The sequence below is a fragment of the Arvicanthis niloticus genome, chromosome 8 (genome assembly GCF_011762505.2).
Source record: "Arvicanthis niloticus isolate mArvNil1 chromosome 8, mArvNil1.pat.X, whole genome shotgun sequence".
Lineage (NCBI taxonomy): Eukaryota > Metazoa > Chordata > Mammalia > Rodentia > Muridae > Arvicanthis > Arvicanthis niloticus.
Genome location: NC_047665.1, coordinates 71,846,632 through 71,865,750, shown reverse-complemented (window position 1 = coordinate 71,865,750; position 19,119 = coordinate 71,846,632). Strand labels below are relative to the sequence as shown.

The 19,119-nt window shown below is 41.6% G+C and overlaps 1 protein-coding gene across 1 annotated transcript in view; it reads right to left on the bottom strand.

Moving 5' to 3' along the window:
• The window catches only part of Gpr158 (G protein-coupled receptor 158), a 342,907-nt gene extending 325,842 nt beyond the window's left edge, over positions 1-17,065 (bottom strand). The window contains exon 1 of the mRNA XM_076938807.1: positions 16,028-17,065. Coding sequence (XP_076794922.1) covers positions 16,028-16,929 — 902 coding nt within the window. The 5' untranslated portion in view covers positions 16,930-17,065. The remainder of the gene's footprint in view (positions 1-16,027) is intronic.
• Positions 17,066-19,119: the final 2,054 nt, after the last annotated feature.

The window sequence follows — 19,119 nt, the reverse complement described above, 5'->3', positions numbered from 1 at the left end:
AAGGAAAAGGGGGCATGGGATAGGGGTTTTCTAAGGGGGGGGAATGGGGAAAGGGGATGGCATCTGAAGTGTAAATAAAATATCTAATAAAAAAAGAAAAAAAAGAAAAAAAAAGAGCATCTATAATGGGAAGTGACATCTCCCATTCGTTATAGCATTTCCATTTTCACTAAAAATAAACTGTTAAGTACAAAAAAAAAAAAAAGAAAGAAAGAAATATAGATGCTGGTCGATGTCTGGTTATCCTCTGTCCTCCACATGCACATACACATATGCAAACAAACTAAATAAACAAATGTGCTTTAAAAGTACAGAGATTACACAGTAGTTTGGGCTTCAGTTTGCTGAGGAGTACCCATCTGATCTACATATTGCTTGCAAAGTCTACCTCCTGTTGAGAGAGTATGGGGGCTCTTCCTTCATCTCCTCTCTGTCCTTTGGTTTCTTGATAGGAGTCATTCTTATGGGGGTGAGAGAGACTCTGAATGTAGTTTTAATTCATATTTCTGGGCTGGCTAGGGATATAGAATGCTTTCTACAATATGTATTGGCCTTTTGTATTTGAGGATGGTCTATTTAGTACATTGACCCACTTGTCAATTGGGAATTGGGGGAATATTTAATTCTTACAGTTCTTTATATATTCTAAATAGTAACCCTTTGCCTGAAAGATAACTATCAAGTATTTTCTCCCCTTCTGTAGGCTGCTACTCTGCTGCTACTTTTTCTTATAGTAAGTGTGATAACCCATACTTAGAACAACAATACCCCCGCTAACTGCCATCTTTGTGCCCCCAACTCGTGTATGTGCCTTATCTCTCAGTTGGTCTGCTGGAGACCCACTGAGCATGAACCCTAGCACCCCTTCTGTCAGCCCCACTTCCACTCTGACAAGGTGAAAGACACAATCATGAACTCGGAAAAACTCACCAAACTATAGGTGCAAGCATGCATTTGTGGAGAAGGAACCACTTGCAGAGAGAAGGTGGTACTTCACTTAACAGACACAACACACAAGAAACTGCAGTTCTCCTTAAAGAAGTTAGGAGTAAACAATATCTCTGCTATTGAAGAAATGAACATGTTTACAAGCCAAGGAAGAATGATCCATTTTAGCAACCCTAAAGTTCAGCGTCTCTGGCAGCAAACACCTTCACCACACTGAGACAAAGCAGCTGAAAGCAGTGCTCCCCGGCATCCTAAAGCAGATTGATACAGACAGTCGGACTAATTTAGGGAGACTGGCTGAAGCTCTGCCCAAACAATGTAAGTATCCTCAGAGTCACTGTACTTGTCTGGCTTGTTAACAACACATTTATGTGACCTTAGGGCTCAGAATTGCTACATCTTTACATGTAGAAAGCCAACTTATATATCCCCAAAAGAATAGGAGGCCTGTAACTGCCTGTGTATGCTCCTGTTTATAGTGACGTATCTAGTTCTTCTGTAATCATTGTACTTGATTTAGTGCATGCTTGTTTTCTATCAGATTACTAGGTTTGAATCAAACTAAAACCTCTTATCTTTATTAGTTAGAAATGAAAATCGTTAATTTGGGGTTTTTCTGGTACTTAAAATTTAGAATTGATCAAGACAGGCATGGTGACTTACGCTTATTAACACTTTGAGAAGCTGAACTAGGAAAATTACTAGGTTCAAGACCAGCCTGAGCTAAGACATGCTGTCCTAGAAAAAGAAAACTAACATTCCATCTCCTTATTTACAGTCTTTGCACTTGGTGGCTTTTTGGACTTTTACTATTTTAAAACATAATCAATTATTGTTGATATAGATGATAGCTATTGGTATTTTGGTATTTCAAATTACAGTTTGATAGAGATTTTCTTTACAAGTACAACAAACTGTGGTTTTGGTTTTATTTCTATAGTAATAAACACCATGACAAACAGAAAAAAGAAAAGAAGAGGAGAGGAGAGGAGAGGAGAGGAGAGGAGAGGAGAGGAGAGGAGAGGAGAGGAGAGGAGAGGAGAGGAGAGGAACACAAAACCATGTTTTCTCTCCTATGTAGATTCTAGATTATCATTGGTTAGTATGTACAGATAAAAGTATATAAGTGTGGTAGGTACCAGAAGACTGGAAGGGAGTCCATGAGAGGACAAAACTGGGGCAGTGAAGACAATAGGGCACATGAGGCATTAAAGTGGAAGATGAAAGTTAAATATTAAAGCCAAAGTGGGCAAGACTGGAGGAGAGAAGCCAGAGGGGCAGTCCCCCAACTAACATGTAAATGCCATGAGAAAATGTAAGCTAATTGTAACCTAATTTTAAAAACAAGTAAATGAAAGTAATACAGGAAACATAGAAATGTATCCAGAAGGCTAAGTGCATGAGTGATGGGAGTTCCAGAAGAGGAAAACGATGGCAGATTACACTGTGAGCAGGACCACTGAGTAATGCCCACGCAGAAGAAAAACTGACAAATATTCTGGACTCAGGGAAGAGATTGTAAAGGTTTTTTGTTTGTTTGTTTGTTTGTTTGTTTGTTTGTTTGTTTTTCGAGACAGGGTTTCTCTGTATAGCCTTGGCTGTCCTGGAACTCACTCTGTAGACCAGGCTGGCCTTGAACTCAGAAATCCACCTGCCTCTGCCTCTCAAGTGCTGGGATTAAAGGCGTGCGCCACCACTGCCCAGTCTGTAAAGGTTTTCCTGAGGAAAAATTAAAGATTAGCTATAAAGTACAATCTGTTAAGTTAGTGAGAGCTTTCAGTGAGAGTGGTGGATATCAAAGGGACTGTAACATTGCCTTTAAATTTGCAAGGCAAAAAAACTCTGAACCTATATTTCTATATTCTGTTAATCTTGCATGCATAAAGACAACAGCAGTTTCAGGCATAGAAAGACTCAGAAATCTTGCCTTCCACATTTCCTTCCTGGGGAAAAAACTATTTGGAAATATGGGGGATAAATACAGAAATAATAGACAGTTCTGGGTCAAAACTAAAAGGTCAATATTTTCAAAGGGTTCCCATGGCAATCATTCTGCAAATTTAAAGCAAGGTTATCATCAATGCAAACATGAGTTTCCTGTAACAAAAGAAGGACTTGGGGCTGGGAGTGGGGCTAGATTCTATTAGAAATAAGTCATATAATTCTTTTTGTCACTTTACTGTGTGAAAGAACAGTAAATTAAGCAACGCCCAGGTTAGTGGCATGGACTGATAACCCCAGCAGTTTGGGCAGCTGAGCCAGGAAGATTCTGGGGTCAAGGCGGCCAGGGCTACATGATGCATTTCCAGAGGAGGAAGTCTTGATACAGGATCATATAAACTAGATGTAACATAGTTTTCAATGCATTGTCTCAGAAAATGATGATGCACTAGAACTTAAAATTGAGAATATTCTTTAAATGCAAGTTTCAGTTCTTAGAGGTAGCAAAGTGAAGCACACAATTCTTTACTGTAAAAGTACGATGCTGCCCCATATTCTCAGCCTGGATCATGGAAGCTCTTTTTCTGTGATAGGCAATGGTTAATGCAAACACTCACAACTGGTCAAAGTCATTTCAGTACACAGCCCTAAGCAAGACATCTGTGCCCTTTCCCTGAGGTCAGGAAGCATGGCGGAGTTGGGGCAGAAAGATTGTGAGAGCTGGAGGACAGGGAAGAGTCCTGCAAAATGCTATCCGCCTGATATGACACAGCTAGTACAGTCATGAACACATAACAGCCTTGGTTGGGTAAGTGGTTATCTGCATAAGAGAGGTACACACAAAAAAAGACATAACAGTGGGGCAAATGTCCTTGGGAAGAAGATGGGAGGGTCAATAGGTAGAGAAGAAAAACAGACATAAAAGCAGGGTAAATATCCTTGAGAAAAAGATGGGAGGATCAATAAGAAGGGGAGAAGGAGATACAATGGGTACATACAATCATAATACAGTGTGTGTGTGTGTGTGTGTGTGTGTGTGTGTGGTATGTATGTATGTATGTATGTATAAATTTTAAATTTAAATATGAAAGAACCATGTTAATTATATAAGATTATTAGGATCAACAAGAGTCAGAGGGCAAAGGAAGAAAAGTAAACAAGAGAGGATTATAGCTGCAAAATTCAAAGTAGCCACTTGAAAATACTTTAAATATATAGTTTATAAGACAATGGAGAGGACAAAGGGGAAGTACAAAGAAGGACAAAATAGACCTAGTTGGTCACAATAGAAAAACTAATAATGAGGGTTCACTGCTAAAACCTACTATTTCAATTTTCTGTTATTAATAGTCATTATGTTAGAATAGTAATAATGTCCAATTAAGGGAAAACTTCCAGTCAAGAGAATAGAATTTCTGCCCAGGGTGGAGACCTAACAATCCAGACGGACAGGCAATGATCTGGCTAAGGAACCAGCCCATAGGAAGAAACATCCTTAGGAAGGAGTAATCACCTCAAGCCATGTTAAAGAGATATGTAGAATAATTATTCTTTTAATATTATACTTTTCCTTCCCAAAATTACCACTGCCCAATGTAGTCCCTCAAGTCACATAAGGTTGTCATGAGGTGTGTTGGGTATGCCCATGTTTCTGAGTTCTGACTCAAAAAAATTTTCTTTTTTTCTTTGTCCTGTCTTTTTCTTTTGGATGTTGGCTAGAACTTAAATATGCTTTTGTCTGATACTTTGGGCTTCCATGTTTTTTCTCCAAGACTCTCCTCACCATGTGGCTGCCCACTGCCATGTAGTAACTCACACAGCATGCTATTGTTGGCTTTTCTTCTCTCTTCTGTTCTCTTCATCCAGGCAGATGCTGAAAACTGCAGCTTGCCTGACCTGAGGGTTTTCTTTCAGGCACAAATTAAACTGTTCTTGAGCTTTCATTTGAGTCCATTTAAGTTAAATTGTTTTACCAATGAAACTAAGACCCCCAAGGATAACCCTGATTTCACTAGTCAACCATTATAAACATGTCTACCTCACCTGTTTTCCCATCATGCATACTCTACCTTCACCAAATCCAGGTTTTAAAGATTCATGGTCTCACTTCAGGGCTCTCTGCCTCCTATTAGCTCTTCTAAAAGCAGCCACTGACCGCATCATCTTAGACTTTACCTCAGAAGTCAACCAAGTGACCAGACTGGCCATCTAGACGGAGAACAGGGATCTGCATGAAGTCATCACAGCCTAGCCCTGTGTCTCCTTTCTGTGCCTCTTTTTTTTTATCCTCTTGTTTTGTATCTGAAAAGACATTTTATCTTATAGTCTTGAGCCTGGAAGCAACAAATGTCCAAAAAAAATGTTTTAAAATTAATTCTAGAATTTTAATCTGTATACTTCCCCTACATTTCAAATTGCCTAATGCCCACAATCACATTCAAGAATAGAGCACAGAGAAGCAGCTTAAATCTCTCACTGCAATTTTATTGAAGAAAATGGAAAACCCAAGCTCCCAGGTCTAACTAAGGCCATGAGCTGGGAGACCAAGACTGAAAGGGGTTCTCTTTAAAGCCAAAATAAACCAGGGCTCTGTGCTGAAATCATCAGGGGTATGGGGGATGAAAATGCATTCAGCATTTCCATGGTACTAGAGGAGCAGGGAGTCTCCTGCACGCTGCGCTGGGGTCTCTGCAAGTCTTATAGTCAGTGGAGAAATGACCTGCGTGAGGTAAGGACAGAACTCTGGTCAATATCCTTCAGCAGGCACTAGTTCAAAACTTTCCAGAGTCTAACCTCACAGTTTATCTTTCTCCCATGTTTAAACACAGTCAAACTTTGGAGGGAAGTCTACACGTAACAATTATCACAACCAAGTTTCAGGGACAGCTACACGGAGACGCCATTGCAAAGCTCATCTCTTCTATAGCAAAGCACTTGAGGCCTTTACAGTAAGAATGATTTCTGTTGGCTGACGGACAGTACTCAGGATAAGGGCTAAGAAGAACAAATTCGTTATAGGCATGAAGATGGATTGGGTTGATGAAGGGTACAAAGTACATGTGACTTCTTTTGAAAAGATGGGTTCTACTCACTGAGAGACAGACCTCAAGATTAGGAAACAATGCTCAGGATTTGGGGGGATTCTGGTGAAAACTGGCTCCATAGACTAGCAAAAGATCACCATTTTCTTCCCTTGAAGATAAAATGCCTGTGTAATTCAACAGTTCAGGATTTTCTAATGCTCTCTGTAAGGCATGCCTTCTACAATACATCACATGTCTATGTATCACTACATACTGTGATCATTCATGGAGCACTTTCTATGTACAATTTCATCTTGTGACATATTATCCTCCTGTCTACGGGCCAGCAGCACTGTCTTTCCTTCTCTTCCCCGAGCACTTTCTGCTCAGTCCTGTCTGAGAGCCTTTGCTGCTGTCACTCTCCCTCTGGAAATTCATGGTCCAAGACTGGCTCCTTGTGGGAACGTTTCTTCTGAGAAAGGCTGTTAAAGGTCTGCCTTTACAGATCCAACTCTCACCCAACACAAATGTGCTTTGAGATCATTTATAACTATGTGTTCAATTCTGCTCACATGCTGTATATTCAAGCTGTTCAGATTTAACTAACTTCAAAGAAAAACATTGTAATCAATCTCACTGTGCTCCAGACTGAATACACAGCTTTGATTTCACCATGTTTCCTAGTTTTTCCTTTGTAGAACCATTCTTGCCTCTGACACAAAACAACGTAAGAGGAGAGGGTTGGTGTCCAAATCTAAAACCATTCTCTGGAAGAAACAAGGTGTTGAAAGCAATGCCCCCAATTCCCACCCTCCTATACACACAAAATATAAATGTGTTGGAAGCAATATACGGGTCTAGAGTTGTAAGAGCTATTGGAGCTTTGTATGCTGTTCTGAGTCAATAACTTTCTCAGGAGACTCCTATGAAAGACTGGTTAAGATAAAAGTTCCTCATTTCTTGTTACCGTGTTTGTTGTGCTGTTCATATACAGAAAGGATGATCCTTGTTCAAGAATGTGTCTCATAGTATATTCTCTTAGACTAGGACAGAGGATATCAAAACTCTTCTGGGGAAGTCAGACCCACTCTTGGGCAAATGACACTAAGAATTAGTGCTTCTTTTACACAGCATGGCCACATCTCCCTCTGTCTCTCACTTCTCAGTTAAGCTCATCTCTTCAACAAGACTTTTTCCTTGCTCTTTTCTCAGGAATCCAACTCTTCTGCGCAGACATTCTTAATCCTACTTACCTATTCATTTCCTTTGGGTCAGGGAGCCAGTGGTACAATTTTCAATGTATAATGTAGCCATCTATGAGGAAGGGACTGTTGTCCTATGTCACTTGTTTCCATCAAGAGTGGAGAGATGGCTCAGCAGTTAAGAGCACTGACTGTTCTTTCAGAGGTCCTGAGTTCAATTCCTGGCAACCACATAGTGGCTCACAACCATCTGTAATGGGATCTGCTGTCCTCTTCTAGTGTGTCTGAAGACAGCTATAATTGTACTCATATACATAAAATAAATAAATAAATCTTTTTTTAAAAAGAGTTTTTTTATTTTAATTTTGTTAACTTGTTAAATATGTAGCCCCATTTTCAAAAAATAAAAGTCAGTGATATCAGGATTTGTTTACTGTCATATATTCTCTATAGCTCTAGAAAGTACAAATCGTATTATCTAAAATATTATTTTAAAAATAAAGAGTAATTAATACAAACAGAAATTCTTATATAGAGATGATAGAAAATCATAATTAGATAGATTGATGGATAGATAGATAGATAGATAAATAGATAAATGATATGATAGATAATTGTTCATTCTACTTTCTACACCTTTTACATAAGAGACTGAACCACAGAGGGGACTGTATAGCCTGCCCAATGTCACACAGAAGTGAACTGAGAACTCTTGAATTCAAACCTAGACTTTTAATCCTCAATCCTTCCTCCTAAACACGATTCTATGCTGTATCTCTGAAATATGCAAAGCATCTGCAGGAGGCAGAGGCACACAGCATCTTCGTACTTCTAGGACACAGGCCGTCTGAGCAGCTCCCTTATATGTATATGTGTGTGTGTGTGTATATATATATATATATATATATATATATATATATATATATATATATATATATTTTATATATACATACATATATACACATATATATATGTATATATGTGTTAAGCTCCAGGAAAAAAAAAAAAATATATATATATATATACCTGGAGGTCAACATCAGGTCCTTGAACTATGAGACAACAGCTTTACCACCGAGCAGCAGCTCCAGTCCAGAATATTTTCGAACTGTTTTAAGATATTAATGTTTCTTCAATGAGATAAGCTCCGTGTTAGCCTAATAATAGTTCTAACTTCTTGAAATGAAAGCACAATCAGCTTATCTTTATAATAATGAAATCTCCAAGAGCTCAATTCCTTGACTATCTTCTAGAGAAGAATAGTTAGTTTCATCCAAATTTGAAATTTTTCAGTCAAACAATACCCCAGCGTGACCAGTACTGGTCATCATGGCGTGCCCTGAACTGATCGTTTTTCATCTGCTTATTCATCTCCAATTGTTTCCTCTCCCTTGCCTTCCCTCCTCCCTTCCCCTCTATGTCCCGGTCCTCTCTTTTCCCAAACACTCATATAAACACACATACTACCCATTCAGACTACATATTTTGGTGGTAAATGCTGAATATAAAAATAAGTAGAAAGCAATGCCTAGCAACTGAATCTGCAAAGAATCTTTGAGATAGTCTGAGTCCTGGCATTATATAAGTGTACATTAATACTTAACTGATCATCAAATTTCCCAGCTTCAGTTCATGTTCTTCTATAATTGCATATTCAAATTGAGTAAGTAGAAATGTAGGTTAAAGAAACCTATGCATCTCATTATGCATATATAGCCATTTACAAATACATGCACACCTGCGTTTATGTGTGTACATATATAATAAGACTCCTTGATTCATTAAAAAAAAATCAGAGCCTTAGGATGGCATATGTCATCTATATCAGTGGCTTTCAAACATGCAGTTTGTCAATCTAAAGTGTCTGCTCCACAGTCTAGTGGGTAGAGACAAGAAATGCTGCTAAAGACTTTTAAAAATAATAATAATAAAACAAGCCCATAGAATTGAGTTATCTGTCCCATAGCTTTAATGGTGCCAGGACTAAGAAACTCTGATCTACATAATAGGCTGAGGCATCAAGTATTGTTTGAAAAGCTAAACTCTTCATTCTATTCCAGGCAACTAAAAACAAAAATAGAGGGAAAATATTCTTCAATACAGGAATTATGTTCAATTCTCAATAACCAAACTTATTATGTTATGGTGCAAGAAATGTTTATTTCCACTAAAAAAATGAAATACTTCAGAAATATTCTGAGATATGCTTGATTTCTCCCACTGAGTGTCTTGGTGGCCATTGGTTCTCCTCAGTGTTTAGGGTATTTTCCCATCATATGAATAAATATTTGCCCAGATGGTATGGGAAAGATTTTTAATCATACTTCCCTAACCTATTCTGAAAGCTTCTGTAGTTTCTGGCCCAGTATGCTATGCATTTCATATATGTGATGGGGAAAATGTGGTCTTCTATTTTAGTGTAAACCACCATTGTTGTTGTGTTTAATTATATGTGTACATTCTGAGGACTGCAGTGCCCACAGAGGTCAGGAAAGGGTGTTGTAATGATAGGCAGTTGTGCTTGGAAATAATCCTATGCATGAGCAGTGTATGCTTTAATGCTGAGCCACCTCTGTAACCAATGGCTCATCTTTTTAAACAAAATTATGATAAAGATACATGGCAAAAAAAGATACATGGCAGTCTAGTCTGCATAAAGTGCTGAGGAAAATCTACATTTCATGTTGCATACATACATTGCTTTCTGCCAATGATGATAGAATTTTATCTTTTGAGAGAACTTAGAATGGATTTTTTTTCTTTCCTGGTATCATACTTTATCGAAAGTAACATGACCTTGATTCTAAGATTCAGATTTTTAGTATGTCCCAACAAAGGAAAATGAATATCAAATGAAAATGATATACCCCTAACTATAAAAATGCATTTCATTTTAAGAAGCACTAAGAAGTGAAAATGGCACATCATAGGATTGATAGAATATACAGTTCTTTACTGCCCCACCTTTTCCTCTCTCAAATAACAGCCATGTGTCATGTTACTGTATGCAACTCTTTCCATAATGAAGCAGCAAAGCATATGCATTGCACAGGATGTATAAATGGTGAAAAAACAAGGTAAAACTTGTGAAGCAGTTTAAGTTATGGGTATTCTGTGTTTCAATAATTGGAAAAGATTAAAAATTCACTGACTTGTTTTAGTTATAAATTTAAGTGGGGGAAATTATAAGAGGCATTATGATGAATGTGAATTAACTGCTTTAGTTTATATGAAATGGGCTTTCCATTTAATGACAGTGTATGTTAAAGTGTGTGTGTGTGTGTGTGTGTGTGTGTGTGTGTGTGTGTGTGTGTGTGTGTGTGGAGAGAGAGAGAGAGAGAGAGAGAGAGAGACAGAGAGACAGAGAGACAGAGAGACAGAGAGAGACAGAGACAAAGAGACTGCCCCTCCTTAAACAAAAAAAGAGGGGTTAAATTCTCTAATATTAGAGTTAAATTGTATATCAGCCAGTCTGTATTTCCCATAAACTCTGCTGTAATAAAACTAAAGACATCCCGAGATTGCTTTGAGGCACTGTGATAGTCTCAGGTATAAAAAGGCAACTCCATCACCATCCCTACACTAGATTTAGCGTTTTAGGAAGTGAAGTGAGGACTGGGGAAGATTTTTAACCCAAACCACTAATCTTCTAACTCAAAAAAAAATATTTCATAGAATAGCCATACACCTAAATGTTTCTATAGATCAAGGTTTTTCCTACAGAAGTAAATTCTAGTTAAATGAACAAGTGCCTCACTGAAGTAGACATTACACATGAAAAAGAATTTTTACTAAAAACTAAAAATCACATAAGGCTAAAAGACCAACAAAGCAAGCCCCACAACTACATGTGCCATTATCCCACTGAGGAGAAGCTGAATAACCATTGGCTTCAAACTCTTTGAAGCATAGCCCCAATAACAGTGAGCTTCCTATTTATGTATAAAAACTCTCAAGCTGCCAGGCAGCGGTCCCAGCATTTCCATGTGCTGTATTCAGCTCAGATATCCCTTCACACACCAAACAGAACTAAAGAAAGAAAACAGATTGGGCCCTGATCCTGCTGACCAAGTAGACACAAAATCACATCAACAACATATCTCTAGGCATGCTGGGACATTGAAATATAACCCTAAAACACAATGTCATTGAAGACTGGAAAGGAGAGCTTTTAACCCTAGACAACATTTAGTCTACAGAACCATTCTGAAGTTAAAAATAACACTTGGTTCATGCAGAAGTTAAAGCTGTGCAATGAGTGGAGAGGCTACTTCCTTCTCTAGAGAGTAGAAAATTATAAAAGCATCCACTCTTGTAATTGATTTAGCAGTTTGTCTAACTTCTTCATCCAGACATATTTTCTAGAAAACGGCAAGATTCTCATGAACCACAGGAAATACTTTCTCTAGATAGTTAATAAACAAATATAATGGTAAATTGAAAATAGGGCTTTTTAAAGAGTAAATATAGAGCCCCAAGACATGAAACATTGTAATCTTCAGGGAGTCTATGTGGGATATACCGAGGCTTTGGGGTTAGAAATCTGTGGAACAACTCCAGCCTGGATTTTGATATATTTCAAGGCCCCTTCAAGAGCAGGAAACTCAAACCACAGTTTGTCTTATTTTGAAGTAGAATTTCTTTTCCATTAGTTTACAATCCTAGCATTGTACACATTGATTGGATGTCCCTATGCATTATCTGAGCACATGATGATGGCATGGCGATATCACTTCTCCAAGGTGCTGAAGTTATTTATATCACTCCAGTTTCCAAAGCCACGTACCCACTGTTTGGATAAGCCATTTAAGAACTACTGTCCCAGGTGTGTGGAGGCATGTGAAGATCCCCAAGCCCATTTTACATTTTAATGATGGAGAAACTAGTTTCCAAACAGGTCATGCAGCCCAGCTTAAGATAAAAGCGGGAACTGAAGCAAAGTGCTAACTCTAGTGTAGCAGTCTTCTCATTACATAACATTGACTGTATGACTGGCCAACGAGAGTAAACGTATATCACTTATTTATAGAAAATATATTAACTGCAGCAAATACTGTCTTCCAAACAAACAATAAAAGAATGAGAAATCAACAACAGGAGATGAAAAGGTTGGAGCATTGTGTTGACTCAGAGAGACTGAAGAGGCATCCTGGGTGGGTGATAGAAATTTGATCTGAGCACTAAGGACCAGCTCATGGCTTGAACATGTTATTCAACTTTCCTGACATTGTAAGCACTAAAAAATTCTAAGAAGTAAGCAAAGTGGTTCAGATATAGCATCCCACCTACAGTGTAAGCACTCAACTAATAATGGCCCAGCTATGTGGTTCTGAACTGCCACAGAAGAGCTGTACCATTTCTGGGAAATGTCTTTAGTTCTTGGTGTCTCAATTTCCCCAACTTACAAATGACATTAAAACCAAATTAGTACTGAATTCCTTTCATCTCATCAGGAAAGGAAGAATTCACTGGACAAGGATGTGTCTCAGTGGTAAAGTACTTTACTTAGCCCATGAAAGTCCCTACGTTTAACAATCAATACAAAACAACAATAACAACAAATAGATAGGTAGATAGATCGATTGATAGATAGATTATAGATTATATATACAAGCAACAGATATATAATGTTGAGATATATATAATATCTCATATATATATATATATATATATATATATATATATATATATATATCATTTAAATATCTTAACTATCTTGTTCCAGTCATAAGTATCTTGTTCCCGTTCTAGCCACCACCAGAAAGATATTTACACATTTAGCAAAAGGGGTTCCCGTTCTACACTAGTTCCAATGTGTGGAGCTGCAGAAATATTCCATAGATATATCTAATGCCTATCTCTAAACTCTGAAAGGAAGTCTGTGGCCCTGTTATGTTGTTGCCACCAACAATATGTATGACTTTTGGATAAGTGGCATCTGTCAAGTTCTGTCTCCTTGGGAAACAATAGGTAGAACTATCTGGTCCCTTTAATTGTTCTTGTAGTTCCCACAGGGAACATCTCTTTACATCTTCAATACAGGTTTAAAGGGTGGATGCCACCCGTGGGGCAGGCAGTGCTCACGGGGACATAGATTCTACTCTTTGTGGATCTGCTGAGACAGACCAGGTTCTGTAGGCGGCCAGGCTGACAACAACTGGCTTTGTACCTTAGCTAACAGTAGTGGTAAACACAGAAGCATTTAAGGAAACAACCTTTTACTGAGCATATTCATATACTTCTCCCAAGCTTGGGCCCTTTTGCATCTTCAGCCTTTCACCTTGGCTGGCTGAAAGAAATGAGTGCATTGAAACAACATATATTTTTTGGATCATAAGAGAAGATATTCTAGGGACTGGTCGTGTGGGTCAATAATAGAACCATTAGCTAACATGTGTTATGCCCAGGTTACAACCCTAACACGTGAAAAGAAAAAAGAGGAGTTGGAAAAACAGGGCAGAGTCAGAGAAAAATAGAAAGATGGACAGAGAAAGGAAGACAGAGAAGGGAAACAGGAAAGAGGAAGAGAGAGAGAGAGTTCTAAATCCAAATGGTCTTCTTCCCTGCCCCACATCTAGCCCTCAGAAATAATCTCATTCATGTGAAATAGCTTCCCAGTTTACTAAGTCATCTTGATGAAACAGCACAGTAGTTGAAAGCATAGAGTGAGCTTGCATCCTGACTCCTTTATTCAATCACTGTGCAATCAGTCATATTAAATAAAGGACTCTGTACTTCAGACGCCCTTACTGAAAAAATACAGAAAACAATAACACCGAACTCAGAAGACTGCTGGGAAAAGTTGCCAAGATAGTTATAGCAAGCAGTTAACACAGAGAAAGGCAGTCGGGGAAGATGGGGAGCAGGGGGAAGAGAGAGGGAGAGATTGAGAGAGAGAGAAATAGAGGGGAGAGAAGGGAGAGGGGTTGATCCTGAGACTCTCTAAAAGGGATCATCTAAAGGCCATATTTTCATTGGCTCTAAGTGGCAGCTGCTGAGCCTTCTTCTTCTGAGAAAATGCTGTGGCAAAGATTCAAAGCTGGTCTGAGAGCTTATTAATAGGATCCTGCAAGAACCAGAAGAAAATGAGATTGTCCTGAAAGTAGGAAAGTTGCTGCAGTTTAAGATAGGATCTTTAAAAGAACCATAAACACACATGGGAGGGGGGTCATGTAGAAACAAAGAAGAAAAGGGGTCTTCATCTGTGCCTTTTCAAGCTTGCAGGCATTAAAGGCTACAGGATTTTATGGCTGTATAATTCCCTAGAAACGAACGATTTCAATGCTCTCAGTTGATAGATAAGTACAGGGCCCCAAAGAGGTTAAGCAATTCATTTGAGGCAGTTCTACAGTAAAAGGCAATGCTTCTAACTTCCCCACCACCACCACCACCATTGCTTGCCCTGGTGTGTTCTAGCATATTGGTATCCTGTCTCTGAAACGCTAAAGTTAAAATAAATAAAATATCAGAGAACAAGAGAGAGAGAGAGAGACAGAGAGAGAGAGAGAGAGGATGGAGAGGGAGGGGAGACACAGAGAGAGAAGAAAGAGAGAGGGAGAAAGGGAGGGAGGGAGGAAGGGAGGGAGACACAGAGAGGGGGAGGGAGGGAGACACAGAGAGGGAGGAGGGAGGGAGAGAAGGAGACACAGAGAGAGAGAAGAGAGAGAGGGAGGGAAGGAGGGAGGGAGGGAGGGAGGGAGGAGGGAGGGAGGGAAAGGGAGAGAAAGAAGGAGAGGGAAAGGGAGTGGGAGAGTTCTCTCACTTCTTCCAAGTCCCAAAAAGGTTCAATAATTTTTAAAAATCAATTCCAACCCCCCACCCGTTCTTTGCAGTTTTCTATCAGGGGGCCCAGGGTAAACCCCATCAACCTCAGTTCTCTCCAAAACCTCCTCTGCAATTTCTCCTCCCTCTCTTCTGTGGCTTCCTTATGTTCACTCCTAAAAGGCTACCTCTAGAAGTTCCTCATTGTGAAGCTGAGGGGCAACAATTCTAATCTGAGGGTGTTAGCTTTTCTCTGATGCCATTGGGAGAGCTACTGAACTTTCCAGTTTTCTGTTTGGTTAAGACTGATGCCTCCCTCTCCAACTCTAGTGAAGAACCTTCAGATGTGCCTAACAGAGAACAGGAGGAAGACACCAGGAAGGAAAGGCGATGACTAGAAGAAGGGGGAAACTAATAGGAGTACTCTGACCAATCTGCCAAATCTGGATCCTGGAGATGGCTCTGCTGCCGAGTGACTCAGTGCTGAGTGGCCAGAACTGCCCAGGGGATGGCACAGGTTTAATTACACGCTCTGCTAGCTGACTAACAGCAGTCTTGCCTCCAGACTACACTCACAGGAAGTGGGCAGAGGCTACCCCAAAGTGTCAGATTCAAGGAATTCTCACTCCTCGTGGATCTTTCTCTCTGTGTCTCTGTTTCTGTCTCTGTCTCTCTGTGTCTGTCTCTCTAACTCTCTCTATCTCTCTTTCTCTTTCTCTCTCTCTCTCTCTCTCTCTCTCTCTCTCTCTCTCTCTCTCTCACACACACACACACACACACACACACACACACACACACACACACACCTGGTGTTCTTGACTCTGATGAATCCAAAGTTCGGGGACACCACCGTTAACCTTCTCTTCTCGTGCTATGGGAGGATTGGGTCTAATTGCTACATTCTCCCCCCCCCCGACCTCCCGCTGTGGCTGCACACCAGGAAAAGGCTTTCTATGAGTGCCTAAAGCAGACAGACCAGGAGACTTTTCACCCCTCCCCATATGAGCTTGCCTCCGCATCCCTTAGCCTTGAAGTTCTGTTCCAAGGCTGGACATTTAAAGTCTCACTGACAGACAAGTGTGCTTCCCCAGAGTGCCCATTTACAAAACCAAAGGATAACTCTGCTTGTGCCCTTTTCAATCCTCTCCCTACCTGAATTCTGGGACCAGGTTAGGTTGAAGCCCGTAGAAGGCAGCAGAGAGCGTAACCAGCCACCCGGGCTTGTAACTCCCATTCTCGCACTCCAGATAAGGTGGAGACCACTTGACGTGACTCCTGTCCCCTCCAAGCCCATCCCTGCGCCGCCAGCTGTGGCCCAGGCCCCGTAGCCCCTGATTGGAGCCACGGCGGTGCAAGTGGGGCCTCCACTTTCGCCGAAGCCCATGGAACCACTCGGTATCTAGAGTGGCGTTGGCCAGGTGGTGAGCGGAGGAGGACAGGTCCTGCAGCAGGATGTGACTCTCCTCGCGGGTGGCCTGGAGGAAGACCTGCGGGGCGGGCGTGGACAGCGACTCGGTGCTGAAGGTGATGGCCGCCCGGGAGATGCTAGGCTCACCCTCCAGGAGACTTCGCACCAGAGCCTGGTACCACTGCAGGTCATCCTGCACAGTCTGCTCCCGAGACTTATTGCTCTGCAACATCATGTTGAGGAAGTTGGTGGCGTGTGTCAGAGTGTCCAGCGCCCCGTGCAAGGAAGGATGGGAGCTGGCTAGGGACGGTGACTTCCCTGGAAGGCCCGCCAACTCGTAGCGGCCTGAGCAGTTGGCTCTCTTCAGCTGGTGGAAGTCCCCAGTGTAGAGGTAAGAGGCCACGTCCATAGGCACCTCCTCGGCTAGTTTTTGTGCCAAGATGGTGCCGTCGGTGGAGCGGCTCCAGGGAATAGAGGGGTCCGGGGCAGAGTCTCGCGGCAGATGCTGACCGTGCTGCTTCCCCCTCGGGGTCCTCTCTCGAGGGGAATCCAGCCGTCCCGGAGGGTCGAGGCTGGCACCAACCTCTCCCAATCCCAGATGAGCGAGTAGGAGGCAGAAGAGTAAAGAGTAAGCCATGGCTCCCATCTGTCTAGCACAGAAGAGAGGAGATAACCGGAGGAGTCACTTTGTAAATTTTGGTCTTCAATTTATCACCAGTAAGACTTTTGAGGGAGAGGCTTCCTTCTTCTCCAGGTGGCGCCCAGTCCAGATGGACTTTAAAATAAGAATGTTTTGAAATTGGCCCAGCTGGCTCAGCTGCCGTCACAGACCAAATCACCTGTGGCAATGCTGACTGCGCCCCGCTCCACAATGGGTCGGCTCGGGATTACGCACCTCGCAGCCTTGAGCCAAACAGGTTACATCCCCGGCAGCTATAGTTAGCCCGCTTACGTCTTTCAGCTCAGCCGCTTCCACCGCCGTTCTCATTGAGGTGTGTTCAAGAGCTGATGCTGATGCTGAAGCTGCTGATGCTGCCACCGCGGCCGCCGAAGACGCTGCTCCATCATCTCACCCTTGGCAAGTCGTTCCCGCCTCCCGACTCTGGCCCCTCCTCGACCCCTTCGCCCCGAGATGGAAGCGCGCACACAGACCCACGCCGTGAGCTCAGCGGCGAGACCCAAGGAACCAAGGTTTTCTTTGAAGACGTTCGTGTCTCTGGAGTCCAGGCAGCCAGGCAGCTGGTTAACTGGAGCCTTTAGGTTTGGCCACAAACCACACCGCTGCTTCTCCCTGCTCTCATATGAAACCAGTTTAAAGAGACAGCTTGGCCGCAACCAAACCCTTGTAGGGCGGCTTCAAGTCGTCTTGTGCCCTGTTTGGTCGGCGCCTCTGTCAATCAGCTGACTGCCATTTGTTGGCTGGGGCGGGAGCTGTCCAGTGCTGAACCCGAGGCGCACTGAGGAGGCGGAGGAGGAGGCGGCGGCGCTGCTTTCACCCACTCGTGTTCCCTGATGACTCGGAAACCTGCAGGGGTGGCGAGGAGTGGGCGGAAAAGAGGGGCGAAGCGGCGCTTTTGGTGGCTGAGAGCGAAGAAAACTTGAACTACTGAGGAGGAGGAGGCTGTTGGCATCTTGCTTGCTTAGTTAAATCAGCCCTTTCCTTTGCCTGGAAAAGAGGGAGAAGAGAGTAGTTTTCATTTCAGACTGAAACTGGGGAGGAGGGAACGTAGGATGGAAACGTGTCCTTCTTAGCATCTGCTCATTTTTTTAGGAAAATTATCAAATTCTCTTCCTTGTTGTCGGTTAAGGGAATGATTAAACCTGGCTTGCCAAGGATGGTCTTAACTGTGAGAGAGTAATGGAGACATCTACTGGCTGAGCGTCAAGGAAAAATAAATGTCATATTTAAGGAATCTCTTCTTCAGGGCCAAAATGGAAGGGGAGCTCTGACAATAAAGATGTGTGGAGAGGGGACATGACCAAGAATTGCGTGTTGTAGACTGTGAGAGAATGAAGACGAGAAAGAGTGAATCTGTGGTGTGTGGGATTCAAAGTCACTGTCAGTGAGTTACTGGAATTGATGAAAAACAGCTCAGACTTCAAGGGAGGGTTCCAGAGATGTGCCAGCTCCTTTTTTTAAAAAATGGGAGAACCCCTAAGCTGCCTGGTTGTATCACTCAAAGCTCCCCATGGCACTTCCCTGTTGCATCCCCACTTTCTAAATGTGCCTCCCCTTTCGAATTCTCAAGAACACACCAAGTAGAAAATCCCAGGTTTATTTTAGTTCCCAACTAACAGAAATGTCACTCATGCCAGTCCAAGACAGACTTACTGTACTATGTCATTTTGTTCTAGCAAGAAAATACCTTAGGCTATTCTGTGTTTCTAACATTATATACTGATATGTAAAATAAAATGTTTAGCTCTAAGTTTTGCACAGTGAGTGTCCAAGATCAGGTAGTCTCTGATTTGGGTGGCTGCTGATGGCCTTCTGGATAATATGGAAGACAGTATGATACTCAATATATTGGAGAGAGAGAGAGAGAGAGAGAGAGAGAGAGAGAGAGAGAGATCAATTGGCATGATGGCAAACTTCAAGAGGAGGCCCAAACAGAGTTTTTTATGGCAATCTAGTCACACAAAGCCCTACTAACTCTCAGCATGAAGCATTAATCCAGCAGTGAGAGTAGAGTCCCCACAAACCAATTGCCTTCTACTAGGTCCCCTTGCTAAAAGTTTTACCGTATCAACAACTCCACGCTGAGGACAAACCTTCTAATGAAGGACACTTTGGGGCACTATCCACATCAAGTAATAGCAATATCTAAGTACTAGG